We start from the raw sequence: 16,962 nt of genomic DNA on the forward strand, positions 1-16,962 counted from the left end.
GTGGGGTTGTCTGGGAAAGATGGGGGCGGGTCGAGAGAACCGACCGGAGGAAGCAGGGCTGGCATGAGCAGCAGGGATGGCCGGGGGAGATCAGGAGAAGCGGGGGAGAACCGCCAGGCTGGCAGAGGGTCGGGGTGAGTGGGGATGGCTGGGCGGTGGGGAAGCAGGGGAAGAGAATCAGCCAGCAGGGAGTGGGACTGATCCGGGCGCATGCAGATCCTGGGGCGCTGCCCATCCTGAGCATGGTCCGGGTGAAGCATGAAGGAGTCTGGTCTCCTAAATTCCATTTTACCACCCCCGAGTAGTTGTGAACTGCCTGGCTGGTGGACACACTCACACAGCATGTGTTGACCAGCCAGGAAGTTGGCAACTACAAACAGATACACATAATAATAATAATAATAATAATAATAAAACGTACCTAATTAGAAAATACCGGACATTTTCTATGTCCGGTATTTTCTCAATTTGTTTCCGGACAGAACCCTCAAATACCAGACTGTCTGGTACAAAACTAAACACCGGGCAACCCTACCCCTCCTTGCACCCTCACTCTTAGCCAGATACCCTACCACAAATCAGCTCCTTCTCCCGCCTCCTGGCGTGCCCGTGCGGTTTCGGGTTCCCCAAACCCTGGCCCGGGTTGGGAGGAGGATGCAGCGAGTGAAATAATGAAAATTTATTCAGTTTCTTTTTTTTATGTGATTTTATATTTTTGGGCTGCAAAAAAAATACTGGAAAAAACACACACGTTCCAACTAAAGTAAAAGTTTGGGAAACCCTGGTCTAGCCAGCTTTCTATCCATCTTACAGTCCATTTATCCAATCCATATTCCCTTAACTTGCTGGTAAGAATATTGTGGGTTGCCATATCAAAAGCTTTGCTATAGCTGGCCGTGGGGACTTTGGGAGGACCAAAACCAACATATTTGCGTATTCCTCTTTTGCTTAATGATATGCAAATATGCAAATGGATGTTACCGGTCCTCCGAAAGCTCATGAATGGATTTACTGGTCCCTGTGTCAAAAAATTTGGGAACCCCTGGTCTACGCAATATTTTCCCACTTGTTATATTTTCTTTTCAATATTGATAAATCCTGTACCACTAAAGTAGCATCATTAGTATTTAGATGCCTTGCTCCTGACATTATAACAGCTTGTTAAATGAAATTGAAGACTCTGAAATCCAGACTTAGTCTGTTTATTCAAATTAAAGTTATAGAACTGATTCTTATGGTAACTTTTATCTTCTAAATACTGTAAAAATTTCCAGAGATACATGTATTATGTATAGAAATATAATTTTATACTATATCACATAATTGCAGTAAAACACAGTTAAACTTACACAATAAGATTTTCAAACAACAGCATATATTTCATGATCTAAACATTTAAAAATCACTCTGTTAGTATTATTTTTAGCCAATTTGTCTTTCAAATAAAATTGAAAAATTGATTATCTCTAAGGCTGTGTCTAGACTACATGCCTCTGTCGTCAGAGGCATGTAAATTAGACACATAGGCAAAGGTAAATGAAGCCGCGATTTAAATGATTTACATTTACATGGCTGTAAATCATTTACATTTACATGGCTGCCGCGCTGAGCCGACAAACAGCTTATCAGCTGTTTGTCTGCTCAGCGTGCTAGTCTGGACGCTCCCCTGCCGACATCAAAGCCCTTTGTCGGCAGCTCCGTTATTCCTCGTGGGACGAGGTTTACCGGGCTGCCGACAAAGGGCTTTGATGTCGGCAGGGGAGTGTCCAGAGTAGCGCGCTGAGCGGACAAACAGCTGATCAGCTGTTTCTCGGCTCAGCGCGGCAGCCATGTAAATGTAAAATGAAGCCGCGATCATTTAAATCGCGGCTTCATTTACCTTTGCCAAAACAACAAATCTACATGGCTCCGTCGACGGAGTCATGTAGTTTAGACGTACCCTAATAGATATTGGGATTACAATTTTTTTGTATTGAAATGGAACTGAGATTGTTTTAAAGAATTTACAAAATGGACAGATATTTGTGTATAGCCATTATCATACCATATAACTTGCTGTATTTTTGCTATGGCCTTTGTGCATCATGACATTTAAATAAATATTGTGGTCAAAATGTTCATCTGGGCTCAGCCTGGTTTCTTATATTGGACACATTTTGTCTCTGCAAAATGGCACCCATTCCTTTTGTGACTTCTCATGAAGTACAGGAGCAAGTGTTAACATCACTGAAGCAAATTATTATGTAGAGATGCACGGGAGGTGAAGATCCCTGCTTAACAATCTTAAAAAGGGGGAAAAAACAATTTGGGAATCTTGCAGAATGATGTGTTTATAAATGTACTATATTAAATAAACGTATTTATTAAGTACATAATCCACAAGATTGTTCTTAGATTTATTTATCCTTCAGTTCTATCTTTGAAGTATTATCTGGTAATACAAATAATATCTGGTTCCTTTTTTCAGTTGGATCTACAGTGGGTCCAAGTCCTGAGTGAAGGCTGGGCAACGCCACTGAAAGGATTTATGCGAGAGACACAATATTTGCAAGTTATCCATTTTAGCACCCTGAGAGATGGTATGATTTCATGCGCCTGATATATAATTTTTTTTAAACTTCCAAACAGCCTTAAAAATTGTGTGAAAAGTTTAAATTAAATATGATAATTGTCAATTATATACCAAAGACTAATTTACACTGAATGTTTAATTCCTCTCTTGATGAATGTGGCACCTGAGCAAACAGCTCTATAAAGAACAATGGTGATGGCAAGTGGGTGCATTTAACTACATGAAAGAGTATAAAAGCTGATAGTCTATTTTATAATGGAATGGCCCTCAGTGCCACATACACTGACATTCATTATTAACTAGCAGTTCAAATATTTGAATACCATTGTGTAAACTTTTCCTGCTCAGTCGTACTGGAATTAAATATAAATGCATTATCAAGGCTAATGTCTAAGGAGATTGACAGATTGTGTTTGTAATCCCAGTAGGAAACAAGACGTGTACATGGAGAAGAGAAACCTGTATATGTTTTCAGATTATATTTTTATGTCTTCTTGCTTAAAAGTATAAGCAGAGACCTGAAATTTCAGCTCTCATTAGCAATGTTCTGAATGGCTAATCTTCCTCATTTTTGGAAAAGGTAATCAAAGGGATTGTAGTGAAGGAACTAGAGTTATATATTGGTCTAGTCTGGAAACAGTAGACGGATCAATCCTTGATTTTAGATGTGGGTTTAGTAACCTAACCATACATGCAGTTAAAATGTCCATGTTGATTTTGTTAGATCTTTTAGCAGTTGTTGACATAGTTGACCATAAAGTTTTATTGACAAGAAGGTTTTTGAGAGTGTTGGGGACAACTTTCTGGGAAAAGTTCTGGAGGAACAACTAGGTCTCGTGCTCTTCTTGACCTGCTGCTCCCATACAAGGAATTGGTAGAAATAGTAGATGGCAACCTGGGCAACAGAGACCATGAGATGGTTGGGGTCAAGATTCTTATAAAGGGAAGAAAGGAGAGCAACGCAGTATGGACCCTGGACTTCAGAAAAGCATACTCCTTCAGGGAACTGGTGGGCAGGATCCCCTGGGAAGCTAAAATGAGGGGGGAAGGAGAGGTGACTATATTGTAAAGAAGTCTTATTGAGGGTTCAGGAACAAACCATCCCAATGTGAAGAAAGAAAAACAAATATAGCAAACAACCAGCTTGGCTTAACAGACAAATCTTAAGGGAGTTTAAACACAAAAAGGAAGCTTACAAGAAATGAAAACATGGACAGATGTCTAGAGAGGAGTGTAAAATATTGCTCAAGCATGCAGGGGTGTAATCAGGAAGGCCAAAGCGTAGTTGGAGTTGCACTTAGCAAGGGATGTGAAGGGTTTTTATAGGTATGTTAGCAACAAGAAGAAGGTCAAAGAATGTGTAGGACTCTTAGGCTATGTCTACACAGCAGTGTTATTTCAGAATATTTACACACAAGCAGTTATTTCGACATAATGTCAAAATAATGTTGAGCAGGAAAACTGCTTACTCTGACTCCTGTAACCCTCATTGTATGCAGAGTAAGGGAAATGAGGGGAAGAGTGCTTTATCTCTAAATAACTGCTTTCTAGACAGCACCAAAAGTCGAAATAAGCTATTTTGACTTAAGCTATGCAATTAGCACAGCTCGAGTTGCATAGCTCATTTTGAGTTTAGCCCTGCTGTGTAGACATGCCCTTACTAAATAGAGAAGGCAACCTAGTGACAAAGCATGTGGAAATAGCTGAAGTACTCAAAGCTTTTTTTGCCTTGGTCTTCTCAGAAAATGTCAGCACCCACTTGCCATCACCACAACCAGCTGCAGTAGGCGGCACTGTCTAGGAAGGAGGTGAGCAGCCCACAGTGGTAGAAGAACAGGTTGAGTACTGTTTAGAAAAGCTGGACATACACTAGTCCATGGGGCTGGATCTAATGCGTCTGAGGGTGCTGAGAGAGATGGCTGATGTGATTGCAAAACTATTGCCTATTATTCTTGAAAACTCATGGCAATCAGGGGAGGATCCAAACAACTGGAAAAAGGCAAATACAATTCTCATCTTTAAAAAGAGGAAGGAAGAGAATCTGGGAAACTACAGACTGGTCAGCCTCACCTCAGTCCCTGAAAAAATCGTGGAGCGGGTCCTCAAGGAATCCATTTTGAAACACTTGGAGGAGAGGACGGTGATCAGGGAATAGTCAACGTGGATTTACCAAGGACAAGTCATGTCTGACTGACCTATTGCCTTTTATGATGAGATAATTGTCTCTGTGGATATGGGGAAAGCAGTAGATTTGATATACCTTGATTTTAAAAAGGGTTTTGATACGGTCTCCCACAGTATTATTGCTAGCAAGTTAAAGAAATATGGATTGCATGAACTATAAGGTGGATAGAAAGCTGGCTGGACCGTCAGGCTCGAAGGGTAATGATTTATAACTTGTTGTCTAGTTGGCAGCCACTATCAAGCAAAATGTCCAAGGGTCAGTCCTGGGGCCGGTTTTATTCAACATCTTCATTAATGATCTGGATGAAAGGTTGGTTTGCACCTCGGGGGAAATGATTATTCCCTTCTATTCGGAACTGGTGACGCCATATTTGGAGCCTTGTGTCCTGTTTTGAGCCCGCTCCCCCTCCCCCACTACAGAAAGGATGTGGACAAATTGGAGAATCCAGCACAGGGCAACAAAATATATTAAGGGTCTGGGATGCATGACTTATGAGCAGAGGCTGAGGGAACTTGGCTTATTTAGTCTTCAGAAGAGAAGACTTGAGGGTGGACTTGATAGCAGCCTTCAACTACCTGAAAGGAGGGAGGGTTCCAAAGAGGATGGAGCCAGGCTATTTTCAGTGATGGCAGATGACAAAACAAGGAGAAATGGTCTCAAGTTGCAATGGGGAAGGTCTAGGTTGGATATTAGGGAGAACTATTTCACTAAGAGGCTGGTGAAGCACTAGAATGGGTTGCCTAGGGAGGTGATGGAATTTCCATCCTTGGGTTTTTTAAGGACAGGCTTGACAAAGCCCTGGCTGGACTGATTTAGTTAGGTCCTACATGACCTCCTGAGGCCTCTTCCAACCCTCATCTTTTATGATTCTATTACAGGCAGTCCCCGGGTTACGTACAAGATAGGAACTGTAGGTTTGTTCTTAAGTTGAATTTGTATGTAAATCGGAACTGGTACATATTAGTCCTTTATTCTCAAGCTGAGGTGTCTGCTGAGAAAAGCCGCTCCGCGTCTCCCTGGTCTGCTGGAGCGGTGCTAGCTTCGCGTCTCCCTGGTCTGCTGGGGGGAAGCAGCTAGTGCGGGGTTGCCTCATCCCGTTTGTAAGTAGGGATCCGATGTAAGTCGGATCCATGTAACCCGGGGACTGCCTGTACTTGCTTTTGGAAGCTTGAGAGAATGGCTGGAAATAGTGAATCTGATCTTTCCTCTCTGAGTCCCAAATCTAACACCCTCATTAACTCACTTTCACTGACTGAGATGAGTTGCAGAATAAGGTACTTTTCAAAATAAATAGGGAATGAAACATCAGACCCTGACAGAAAGGCTGCTAATTAATAGTGACTCTTCTACTGTGAAAGATTCCATATGTGGAGTCCTGCATTGTCACCACTCCTGTGCTGTGTGTACCTACCACAAACGTTTTGATCTGCAGCATCACAAATATGCAGGTGACCCAAAACTATGCTTCCTGTTAATCAAACCCACAACTTTAGTCTTTCTGATGATCCCAGTGCCTGACAAGCTAATATGATTTCATCAATATTTATGGTCGGCTTTGTGAAACAAAAGTGATGAAGCTGAGAATAGGGCATATGGTGTAGTCAATACAGTTTGCAGTCTAAAGATCACATTGCCATAATCCTTGCTTTGGATTTCCTGGTGACTTTGGTAGCCACAAGGGCCATTTACAACTGCTGGTAGCTGTAAATCTTTCCCTCTGGACCTTGCCACAATAATCCAGACCCCTGTAGCATCCAAGTTGAACTACTGTTTTGTTGTTCCACATGAAACATCATTAGGTTCAAATGCAGTAGCTCACCTCTTGCGTGGTAAGTCCCATTGTGGGTTTCTAGCACTAATGCTTAGTTGCTTGTACTGAATGCCTGTTTTGTTTTGCTGTTCATACTGTTGTTTTGTGTAGAGATCCTAACTGGCTTGGGACCCACCTATTGCAGCTCTTGGTTTTTGCATTATGTGCATTAACCTCTCCAAAACAGGCAGCAAAGGTATTTTCAGATCCCATGCCAATGGTATCTGCTGTCCTGGTTGGTCTGAGTTTGATGGTCGTTGTGTATCTGTTGCTCTGGCTTTTGACTAAAATTTTGATAGCAGGAAGTCAGATTCTCTGATTTTCTTTCCTTGCAAAGCCCTTATTTCTTTATTAATGGTTGTATTTAATGATGCAAAGTGGTTGGGTGCAGAGGCAGTGGTCACCATTATATGTTCCTAACCAACAATTTGGGACTAGATTTAAAAAAATAAAGATTCAAGTTCATTTGTAGAAGTGGGTTTTGCCCATGAAAGCTCATGATTATATATATTTTTGTTAGTCTCCAAGGTCTACAGGACTATTCATTGCTTTTAAAGTTACAGACTAACATGGCTACCCCTCTGAGACAAAAAAAGTGGGAAAATCAGTCTGTCTTATTAGCATGGAGTTTGAACCCGTAGCCTGGAACTGATCAAAAGCTGGTTATGGCTCGAAAGGATGCAGTCAGAATAAAGTGAGCAGTAAAAGCATTGGCACTGACATGTCCAAGTTCCTGTTACCAGGTTTTACTAACAGCAATACATTTTGAGTCCCATAAATTTTCAGTAATAAATCACATATTTACATTCTAGTAATTGGGATATGTAGAAAATGTCATGGAACTTACCTTCAAATGGTTCGGTTAGTACATAAGATATGTAAATGAAATCAGTGCCACACAGATTTATTGCATGATGCTGTTCTCCCCTTTAAAGATGAGATGTCGTGTGTTCCAAAATTATTGGGACAGTCAAAAAATAACACTATTTGGACAGCTTGAAAACTTGGTCAGAAATTTGAGGTTTCAACAACATGAATTTCTTTGTGACAAGTGTCTGCTTTCTGCGGAAAACAGAGTTTTTGTTGAAAAAACAAGTTTCCAGCTCAAAATGTTTGTTTTATGCAGAACCAACCGCCTCCAATTTTCTTTCAGTTCTACTAATGAATGATTTTGAGTAGGGATGTTAGATAGTGATTATTGAATAGTTGTGTAACCACACAAAATATTATTGGTTACACAACTATTCAGTAGCCGCTGAGGATGGGGCCGGCAGCCAGTGTACTTCCAGTCCCAGTCCTGGGGAGCCCCCTGCCACTCTACACAGCTGCCTGTGTATCAGAGGTAGCAGTGTGGGGTGACAGCAGCCTCTGTCTGCAGGGGGGCCAAACTCCCCGTGGACAGAGGCTGCACCTGCATCCCAGAAAGCAGCCTCTCTCTGTGGTGAGCTTGGGCCTGCCATGGACAGAGGCTGCTAAACAGCAGCCTCCCCTACCCTCCTCACCCACTGCTGCCTCTGATAGAGGCAGCATCGGGATGGGGGGTCAGCACACAAAAAGAACCAACTTAAAAGCTAGCTCCCCACATGTATTGGCTCCTGCCTGTCCCCCCGCCTCCCACTGTGCTGCTGCCTCTGTATCAGAGGCAGCAGCACTGGGTGTGTGTGTGTGTGGAAAGAGGCTCGTGTGAGCCAATACATGCAGGGAACTGGCTTGAAAGCTGGTTTACTGCGTATATCAGCTTCTGCCTGCCTCCTTCACCCTCCATGCTGCTGCCTGTCTATGAGCGGCAACAGTGCTAGGGTGGAGGGAGCAGATGATTACAAAGATCCTGTGCTCATGGGGAGTCGGTTTAAAAGCCAGTTCCCCACACAACACCAGCTCCCCCCCTTGCTGCCTCCGTTATGGGGGGGGGGGAGATTGCATATAGTTGATAAGATTAACTGATAAACCTAGGATTATTGATTAATCTTGTACTTGACTACATGTTGACATCCTTACTTTTGAATGCATGCTGTCAGCACACAGAACTTGGATTGTGTTACATGTTATGTATATATTTTTGAAGATTTTAATTATGGAGAAGCTATACACATTTGACATTTTGGGGAAGAAATACAATGTGTTATGACAACAGGTAGCGAATTAAATATATAGCACTGAATTGTTCAGAGCAAGACTTATGTTGATAGCAAAAAAGGAAAAAAATAGTCTTGAGAGTGCAAGAAAATATAACTAAAATTATGCAACAATTATGTTTGAAGTTTCAGAATAATTTAGTTCCTGAACATTATTTTTGGGGAAGTAAAAAACATAGGTATTAATTATTTTTTTATTCCTCTAGGAAAGGGTATAGTTGGTATAGCTCTGGTTGGTATGTATTTAATTATTTTCCAGATAGTATGGAAATACAATCAGACATTTTAATATAAATTATATAAAATGCCATAGAAAAATAAAGTCTAAATTAGATTACTGGAACTGGCACCAAGTTGTTTATGATCCAACCGGTTATACATAATATCAGACTTCCAATACACTATTAACTGGGTCCATGAGAATTCTAATCATATAACTTTGCAAGTTGTATTTGCATATACCATAAGTGACTGTTGTTGTGTGTGTTGTAATTAAAGCTGGAATACAATAACCCAAATTGATTTATTTAAGAAATTATTCAATGTTTTACTTTGAGTATTGGTTGAAATAAATAGACCTGATATGGGGGTGCACTTTTGATTTTTTAAACACACTTCTGAATAATTTGTGAAAGCAAGTTTCAGTCAGAGAGATTTAAACAAAAGGAAATTTACCTGTTGGATCACACATGACTACATCTTAGTATCTGATTGTGCATGAAGCTAATTTAAAATGGCTACATAGATGAATGATAAACATTTTATAAAAAAATAAAATAAAACATGGCAAAATCTACATAGTATTAAAATCATTAGATGAAAATCTCCAGGATGCTAAATCAGCAAAGTATTTAGAAAGATCTCAAAAATTCTATATGGCATGAGTTTTATCTTATTTGTCAAACCAGAATGAAATAATTTGTGTAAGATGGCCAAATAATCACTTCACAGTTACAACTGCTAAATTGTTTAATGATTCTTTCTTATGAATGTTAATTCTTATAAGGAAATACTAGGTCTATTTCCAAGCAAAAACAGGGGGTGGGAAAACCTCAGAGTAAAATCAGTATTGCCATGTGGTTAATTGAATGAGGTCATTAGACCAGTTGTTCGAGTGTCTTTGATCATTCGTACAGTCATCGGTTAGGACTTCCTCTTTCAAGACATTTTCCAAAGAGCCATTTATCTGTGCATGTGTGTATGTATAATGAATTAGCCCTTTTAAGTATATTAAAATATTGTGGTGCTCTCATCTTAGATGGCGTTATTAACCTGAGCATTCCCATTGTGCTCCCTGTTGCTACGGAAGATAAGAAACGGTTGGAGGGCTGCATTGCATTTGCACTTGATTATAATGGCCAAAGGATAGCAATCCTCAGAAATCCAGAGTTCTATGAACACAGGAAGGAGGAGCGCTGTGCGCGCGTTTGGGGGACGACTTGTGAGAAGCACCCACATGTCAAAGTAAGTGTGTTAGTAATTTCCCTATTTGCAATAATAAGTCTTGAGGAATTAAAAACTAAGAAAACCTGTAAAGGCCTTGGGTAGAGAGCAGGGAATAGTACATTTCCCATTAGCACTAAACATTGTGTTTTTGTACTCTCTCAAAGTAAAATGCAAGGGACCATTCATTGGAAAAGATTTCATTAGGATTGAAGGGAGCATTGTTTTTTTGCTTTGTAAATAGTCCTTGAACCTCATGTTTATTGATTAATGAGAGAGAGCAGTTTATGCCATCAAGCTTATGGAACTCAATCAGATGCCTGGGGTAAGGGTAAGAATAGAACAGTGCAAAAAAAGCTGGGATGTTTTCTATAAAAGCTCATTACCTATATAAGTACAGGTGTTTTTTTTAGCTTAAACATGATCACATTTATCTAATACTTCAGCTCCTTATATTTCCATGAATCAGTGGTTTGGTTTTCTCTGTTATGCCACTCATCATTCTACCACTACAAATCAATGGCTCAGAGCTGGAATAACTGATAGAGGCATGAAACAAAATATTATTAAAATGAATTTTGAATAGTGTTTTCTATTTCTTTTTACTGATTATAGAAGGTTTTTTTTATTTTTTCTTTACTCACCTCTTCTGTACTAAAATATAAATAATAATTTTATTAGTATATGTTTGCTTAAAATGAAAACTCAAGTTTGACTGTCTATCTTCAAAAATGTCATATATTTTGATTTTAGCAAGGCTTTTGACAAAGTCCCACATGACATTCTCGTGAGCAAATTTAGAGGAATGTGGTCAATCTGAAATTATTATAAAGTGAGCAATAACTGATTGAAAGACTATAAGTAAAAAGTAGTTATCAATGATTTGCTGTGACAACGAGATCTATCTAGTATTGTCCCTGAGGAGTCTGTCTTGCTGTTGGTACTATTCAGTATTTCCATTAATAGTTTGAGTAATAAAGCAAAAAATATAGTATTAAATCCACAGATTACACCAAGCTAGGAGGGTTGCAAGTACTTTGGAGAACAGAATTAGAATTCAAAACAATCTTGACAAATTAGTCTGAAATCAAGAAGATGTAATTTAGTCTATACTTAAAACATTACAGCAGCACACCTGTACCACTCACTACTTCTGTACCACTGAAGAGCTTCAGTGAAGATGCTGCCTACTCTGACAGGAGGGGTTCTCCTGTTGGGGTAGGGGCAATCCACTTCCCTGAGAGGCAGTAGCTAGGATGATGGGGAAATTCTCCCATCAACTTAGCACTGTCTAAATTGAGGATTAGATTGGTTTAACTGCATTGCTCAGGGTTGTGGATTTTTCATGCCCCTGAACAATGTAGTTATACTGACCTAATTTCCTAGTGTAGAGCAGGCCTCAGGAAAGACATGGGCAAAGTACTTCACTTAGGAAGGAAAAAAATCAAAGCTCTAACTACAAAATGGTAAATAACTAACTATAACTAGGCAATAGTACTGCTGAAAAAGATCTGGGAGTTATAGGGTATTAGAAATTGAATGTGAGCCAACAATACGATGCAATGGTAAAAAAAAAGGCTAATATTCAGGGATCTGTTAACAGGAATGTATACGTAAGGCACAGGCAGTAATTGTACTTCTCTGTGAAGCCTTGGTGAGGCCTCAGATGCATTACAGTATCCAGTTCTGGGCACCAAACTTTAAGAACTACGTAGACAAACTGGAGAAAGTTCAGAGAAAAGCAACAAAAGTATAAAAGATGTAGAAAACATGACCTTTGAGGAAAGGTTAAAAGAACTGGACATGTTTAGTCTTGAGAAAAGAAGCCTTCAGGTAGGGCCAGAGAAAGGGGGTGGGGGGAGTGGAGACTGCTAGCAAGTTTTTAATATGTTTAGAGTTGTTATAAAGAGGGCATATTCAGTGGAGATGGAAAAAACTGATGGTAGGACAAATTGTAATGAACTTAATCTGCAGTAAGGAAGATTTAGATTTAGATATTAGGAAAAGTTTTCTAATTATATAGACAGTTAAGTACTGAACTAAGCTTCTAAGGCAGGTAGTGAATCCCAATAATTCTGGAGATTTTTAAGAGCAGGTTAGACAATCAGTTCTCAGGGATGGTCTAAGTAAACTTGGTTCTACCTCAGCACATGAAACTAACTTAGATGACCTGACAAGCTTTCCTCTAACCCTGCAAGGAGATAAATTCTTAGGTTAGATGCAGCCATGCAGTAAGTCACTGGCAGTTGCACTGTGTAGGAGTTTACTGAAAGATAAAATAAATACAAAAGTTTTAGTATTTAGCAGAAATCCAATGACTAATATGTGTGTGTGTGTGTATGTGTATATATATATATATATATATGATTTGTAGATGGTGATGGAAAGTGGGAATTGGTTGGCTGGTGGTGATCTTCTTGTGCTAGAGAGAATAAAATGGAATGATGGGCTGGACCAATACCGCTTGACACCACTGGAGCTCAGACAGAAGTTTAAAGAAATGAATGCTGGTGAGCCAATGACTTTGTGATATTATACCCTCTTCACAATCTCAGCTGGGATAGTGCCTAATTATCCTTATTCTCTTTAGCAAAAAAATCCTAATTTTGATACAATGGAGCTGAAGCTAGATAATTTCTTGCTAGTTAATTTTCAGCATGCAAACTTCAGATTGAACCTTTCTAGTCCAGCACTCTCTGCTCCAGCAACATCCATGGTCTGGCATGATTTTAGTTAGCTGGATATCCACTTATCATGGACGTGACTAAGTTTCCCATGGTCCCATAAAATTTGTTTATAGCCACCTGTCCTGACTCTTAGTGTTCTGTGCTACTATTTAGCTGTAATTTACCCCTACATGTCTTCTAATAAGAGCCTAGTAAGCAGTGGAAGTGTTGGTAATGCTACTAGACAATATTGACCTCCTATGGTTTGGCCAACTCCCTGATTCGGCACCAGTCAGGTCCTGAAGAAGGTTCTAATAGAGTTGTTCCTGTTGCACATGCATAAAGAGAAAATTAGAAATTTCACAGACTTCTTGAATTGAATTATTTCACTGAGGTTGATCAAAAAGTATGTGAATAGCTAATAGTTCTCTTTATTATCAGCCCCAAATGAATTCCTACTGGAGATGTAAAAATAAGACTTGGTTTAGTTATCTCTTCTAAATTTCTGCATCTAATAATAAACATCTTCAAGGATTGGCTGTTTTCTCATCATAGTGTAGATAGAAAATATTCTTAGTAACACTAAATAATAATTTGAGTGTATTAGTGCTATATAGATGAAGTGTCACTATAAATCACAGGCCTGTCATAGAATTGTTTGTTGTTTGTGCCGAACTGTCTAATGCTGTTTTCTTCCTGCCACTGGGATTGTTCTCTTCCCAAATAAGAAGGATGAGAGAATGGAACCTATGGCACCCACAAGACAGCACTTTCTTGGCAGGTGAAGAGAGTTGCTATATCAAAACACCACTATGTTAGTGCCTGGAAAGCTTCACCAACGTTAGAGAGGCCAGATGGATGAGGCGATATCTTTATTGGACCAACTTCTGTTGGCGAAAGAGACAAGTTATTCAGCTGTACAGAGTTCTTCTTAAGATCTGAGAAAGGTACTCAGAGGGTATGTCCATAGAGCAGTTACACAGCCTGGGCTGATCTGGGCCAGCTGACTCACCCTCCCACCCCACATGGTCCTAGAACCTGGACGGCAGCCTGAGCCCAGATACCTATACCACAGTTGAAACATTCCCTTTGTCCAAACCCTATGTGCCTGTGTCCATTGGCATGAGCCAGCTGCGGGTTTTTAATTGCAGTGTACACATACCTAAATACAAGGTGGCGTTGAATAGATTGTTTAACCTAAGTAGTTAACATGTATCCTAAGGGACCATTCAGGATGAAGTGGCCTATTAACACCTCTGCAGTTACAAGACAAAAAAGGATTAGTAGGTTATAGAAGGTTGCAATAAGCCATAAATCTGGTTTCTCTCTTTAGTCCACAATTTTTAGTGTTTACTAAAGTTATAAATTTAGGCTCATCTTTTGAAAGTGTTGGGCAGGAACAAAGACTGAGAGGCCAGATATAGAGAGACTATTTTGTTCACCCAGGAGTAAGATGGTGTTTTTGTCATTTAACATTTTTTGTGAGAGCTCAGTGATTGTTTCCTTTCACCCACAGTTATTATTGAGACATTTAGTGCAATGGATGAGCCCCCCAACATGTTGCGATAAGCATGTGGTCGACTCACAGATCTTGAAAGAATTGTTGAGGGGCAGGAGGGCTTGATCATTAGCAGCAGTGAAGATATATCTGAAGGTTTTGCCTCTATTATTCTGGTGGGATCTGGTGCTGCTTTAGGTTGATATGTCCTGGTTGGTGGGGACCTTGCCTCTTATGAGACGCTAGGTGAGGTTGGCGGTTGTTCAAAGTCCAGAAGACGGGGTTCAGGAATTGCTTTCAGGATAGAGTCGTAGAATCATAGAGCTGGAAAAGACCTCAGAAGGTATTAGTCCAGCCCCCTGCTCTAGGCAGGACCAATCCCAACTAAATCAACCCAGACAGGGCTTTGTCAAGCCGAGACTTAAATACCTTTAGAGATGGAGACTCCACTACTTCCCTAGGTAACCCATTCCAGTGCTTCACCACTCTCCTAGTGAAATAGTTTTTCCTAATATCCAACCCGGACCTCTCCCACTGCAACTTGAGACCATTGCTCTTTGTTCTGCCATCTGTCACCACTGAGAACAGCCTTTCTCCATCCTCTCTGGAAGCTCCCTTCAGGAAGTTGAAGGCTGCTATCAAATCCCCCCTCACTCTTCGCTTCTGCAGACTAAACAGACCCAACTCCCTCAGCCTCTCCTCATAGGTCATATGCTCCAGCCCCCTAATCATTTTGGTCTGCCTCTGCTGGACCCTCTCCAATGTGTCCACATCCTTTTTGTAGTGGGGGCTCAGAACTGGACACAATACTCCAGATGTGGCCTCACCAGAGCTGAATAAAGGGGAATAATGACATCTTTGGATCTGCTAGCAATGCTCCTCTTAATGCAACCTAATATGCCATTAGCCTTCTTGGCTACAAGGGCATACTGTAGACTCATATCCAGCTTCTCATCCACTGTAACCCCCAGGATGTAGTCTCCATCCAGTATAGGTTGTAACTGTTCAAAGATACCCCATGGGCTTCAGGGTGGAATTCATCTGGTTGGGGGAGCTTTTTTTCCCTCTTTATGGAGCAGGTTCTGTTGGGTGTATTTGGGTAGCATGTTTCGTGTTGCAATCTACTTCTCTGGTGGACTGTCCTTGTTTGTTGAAGCCAGTTTTAAGTTTTGTACGGTGTGTACCCTAGACTTTTATCCTGGCTACATCACTGCAATCACCAAAACATGTCCATACTGAGGAGAGAAGTTCCATGAGTCACCTCCCACTTTGCATAAAATATTTGACCTTGTTTTGTAAGGCAGACGATGCTTTTATTTAAGATTTTCTAGGCTCCCTAAACATTTTATTGAACTTTGAAAACAAATATTGTCAGGAGGAGCGTGTTTAGAGGATGTGGTATAGATTGGAAATACACTCGTTAATGACAGATGAAAAATCCATTGGACTCAGTGTGATGATATAACCAAGATCAACCGCAGAGAAAATGTGCACAATGAAAAGATTTCACAGAGTACTTAAGAAGCATAATACATGTGTAATTTAAATATAGCAACCTTTCCAAGTGAAGATAAAGTTGTTTATTTTGCTTTCTTGTTCTGTGTTTGTGCAGCACCTAACACAGTGGGATTCTGGTCCATAGCTAGGGCTCCTAGGCACTATGATAATACAGATAGTCCATGCAAACAACAAAATCAGGGAACATAAACAGCAGAGATTGTCATAATTTGATGCTCATGACTTACATAGCATATAAATGTACTTACTGTTAGGTGTTCGGATTAATGTAGTTATCAGACTTATGACACTATTCTGAATCTTTCTTTCTTAGATGCCGTATTTGCATTTCAACTGCGCAACCCTGTGCACAATGGGCATGCTCTGCTTATGCAGGACACCAAACGCCATCTTCTGGAAAGAGGCTACAAACATCCTGTGCTTCTGCTGCATCCTCTAGGAGGCTGGACCAAAGACGATGATGTACCACTAGAGTGGCGAATGAAGCAGCATGCAGCTGTGCTTGAGGAACATGTCCTAGACCCAAAGTCAACTATTGTTGCAATCTTCCCCTCACCCATGTTATATGCGGGTCCAACAGAGGTAATGTATTTTTAAGTACCAACCAACACCCTGCAATATTCGCAGAATTTTAAATAAGGCTTTATTCAGAGATGTGACTTAGAAATGACATCTGAGATTCCATATTAATTCTTCATCAATAGATGCGATATCACGTTTGCTTACAGTCCAAGTCTGATAAGATTTGCTAATTGACAGGATTAAAAGATCAGACCAGTATCTGAAAAAGTCCAGAAATATGTGTATATTTGTCTTCATACATCATTTGATTAGATTTTGCTATACTGGGTCTGTAACTTGGTAAACTTGATTTTTGGACATAACCTACACACATATGATTGAAAAACAGGGAGCACATTAGAGCCATTTTTATTTAGTTACATACATTTTCCTTCACTTGTGCTGGTCTGTGTTGTAGCTGCATTTGATACAAATAAAAATACAAATTTTTACCAAAATAATTAAAAAGCAGACTTCCTAAGTGATAAAATTGTCCTATTCCTCTTTGAAAACCTGTGCGTTACTCCAAAGCATCAGTGGTTGAGAGACTTTTTAATGTCATACAGTACGTTTA

General features: G+C 40.1%; 1 protein-coding gene across 3 annotated transcripts in view; it reads left to right on the forward strand.

Annotated features, from left to right (window-relative positions):
* PAPSS2 (3'-phosphoadenosine 5'-phosphosulfate synthase 2) overlaps window positions 1-16,962 on the forward strand; it is a 76,652-nt gene that overhangs the window by 56,126 nt on the left and 3,564 nt on the right. For 2 of the 3 annotated variants that reach the window (XR_016350172.1, XM_075935081.2), the window contains exons 7-11: window positions 2,468-2,579; window positions 8,909-8,938; window positions 9,961-10,166; window positions 12,520-12,655; window positions 16,141-16,409. Coding sequence is in view for 2 of the 3 variants with exons in the window: in XM_075935081.2 (XP_075791196.2) it covers window positions 2,468-2,579; window positions 8,909-8,938; window positions 9,961-10,166; window positions 12,520-12,655; window positions 16,141-16,409 (753 nt within the window). In the remaining variant the exon portion in view is untranslated. The remainder of the gene's footprint in view (window positions 1-2,467; window positions 2,580-8,908; window positions 8,939-9,960; window positions 10,167-12,519; window positions 12,656-16,140; window positions 16,410-16,962) is intronic. The other variant, XM_089780155.1, reaches the window with a different exon arrangement.

This window comes from Pelodiscus sinensis, chromosome 8 (genome assembly GCF_052426305.1).
Source record: "Pelodiscus sinensis isolate ZL-2025 chromosome 8, ASM5242630v1, whole genome shotgun sequence".
Taxonomy (NCBI): Eukaryota; Metazoa; Chordata; order Testudines; family Trionychidae; genus Pelodiscus; species Pelodiscus sinensis.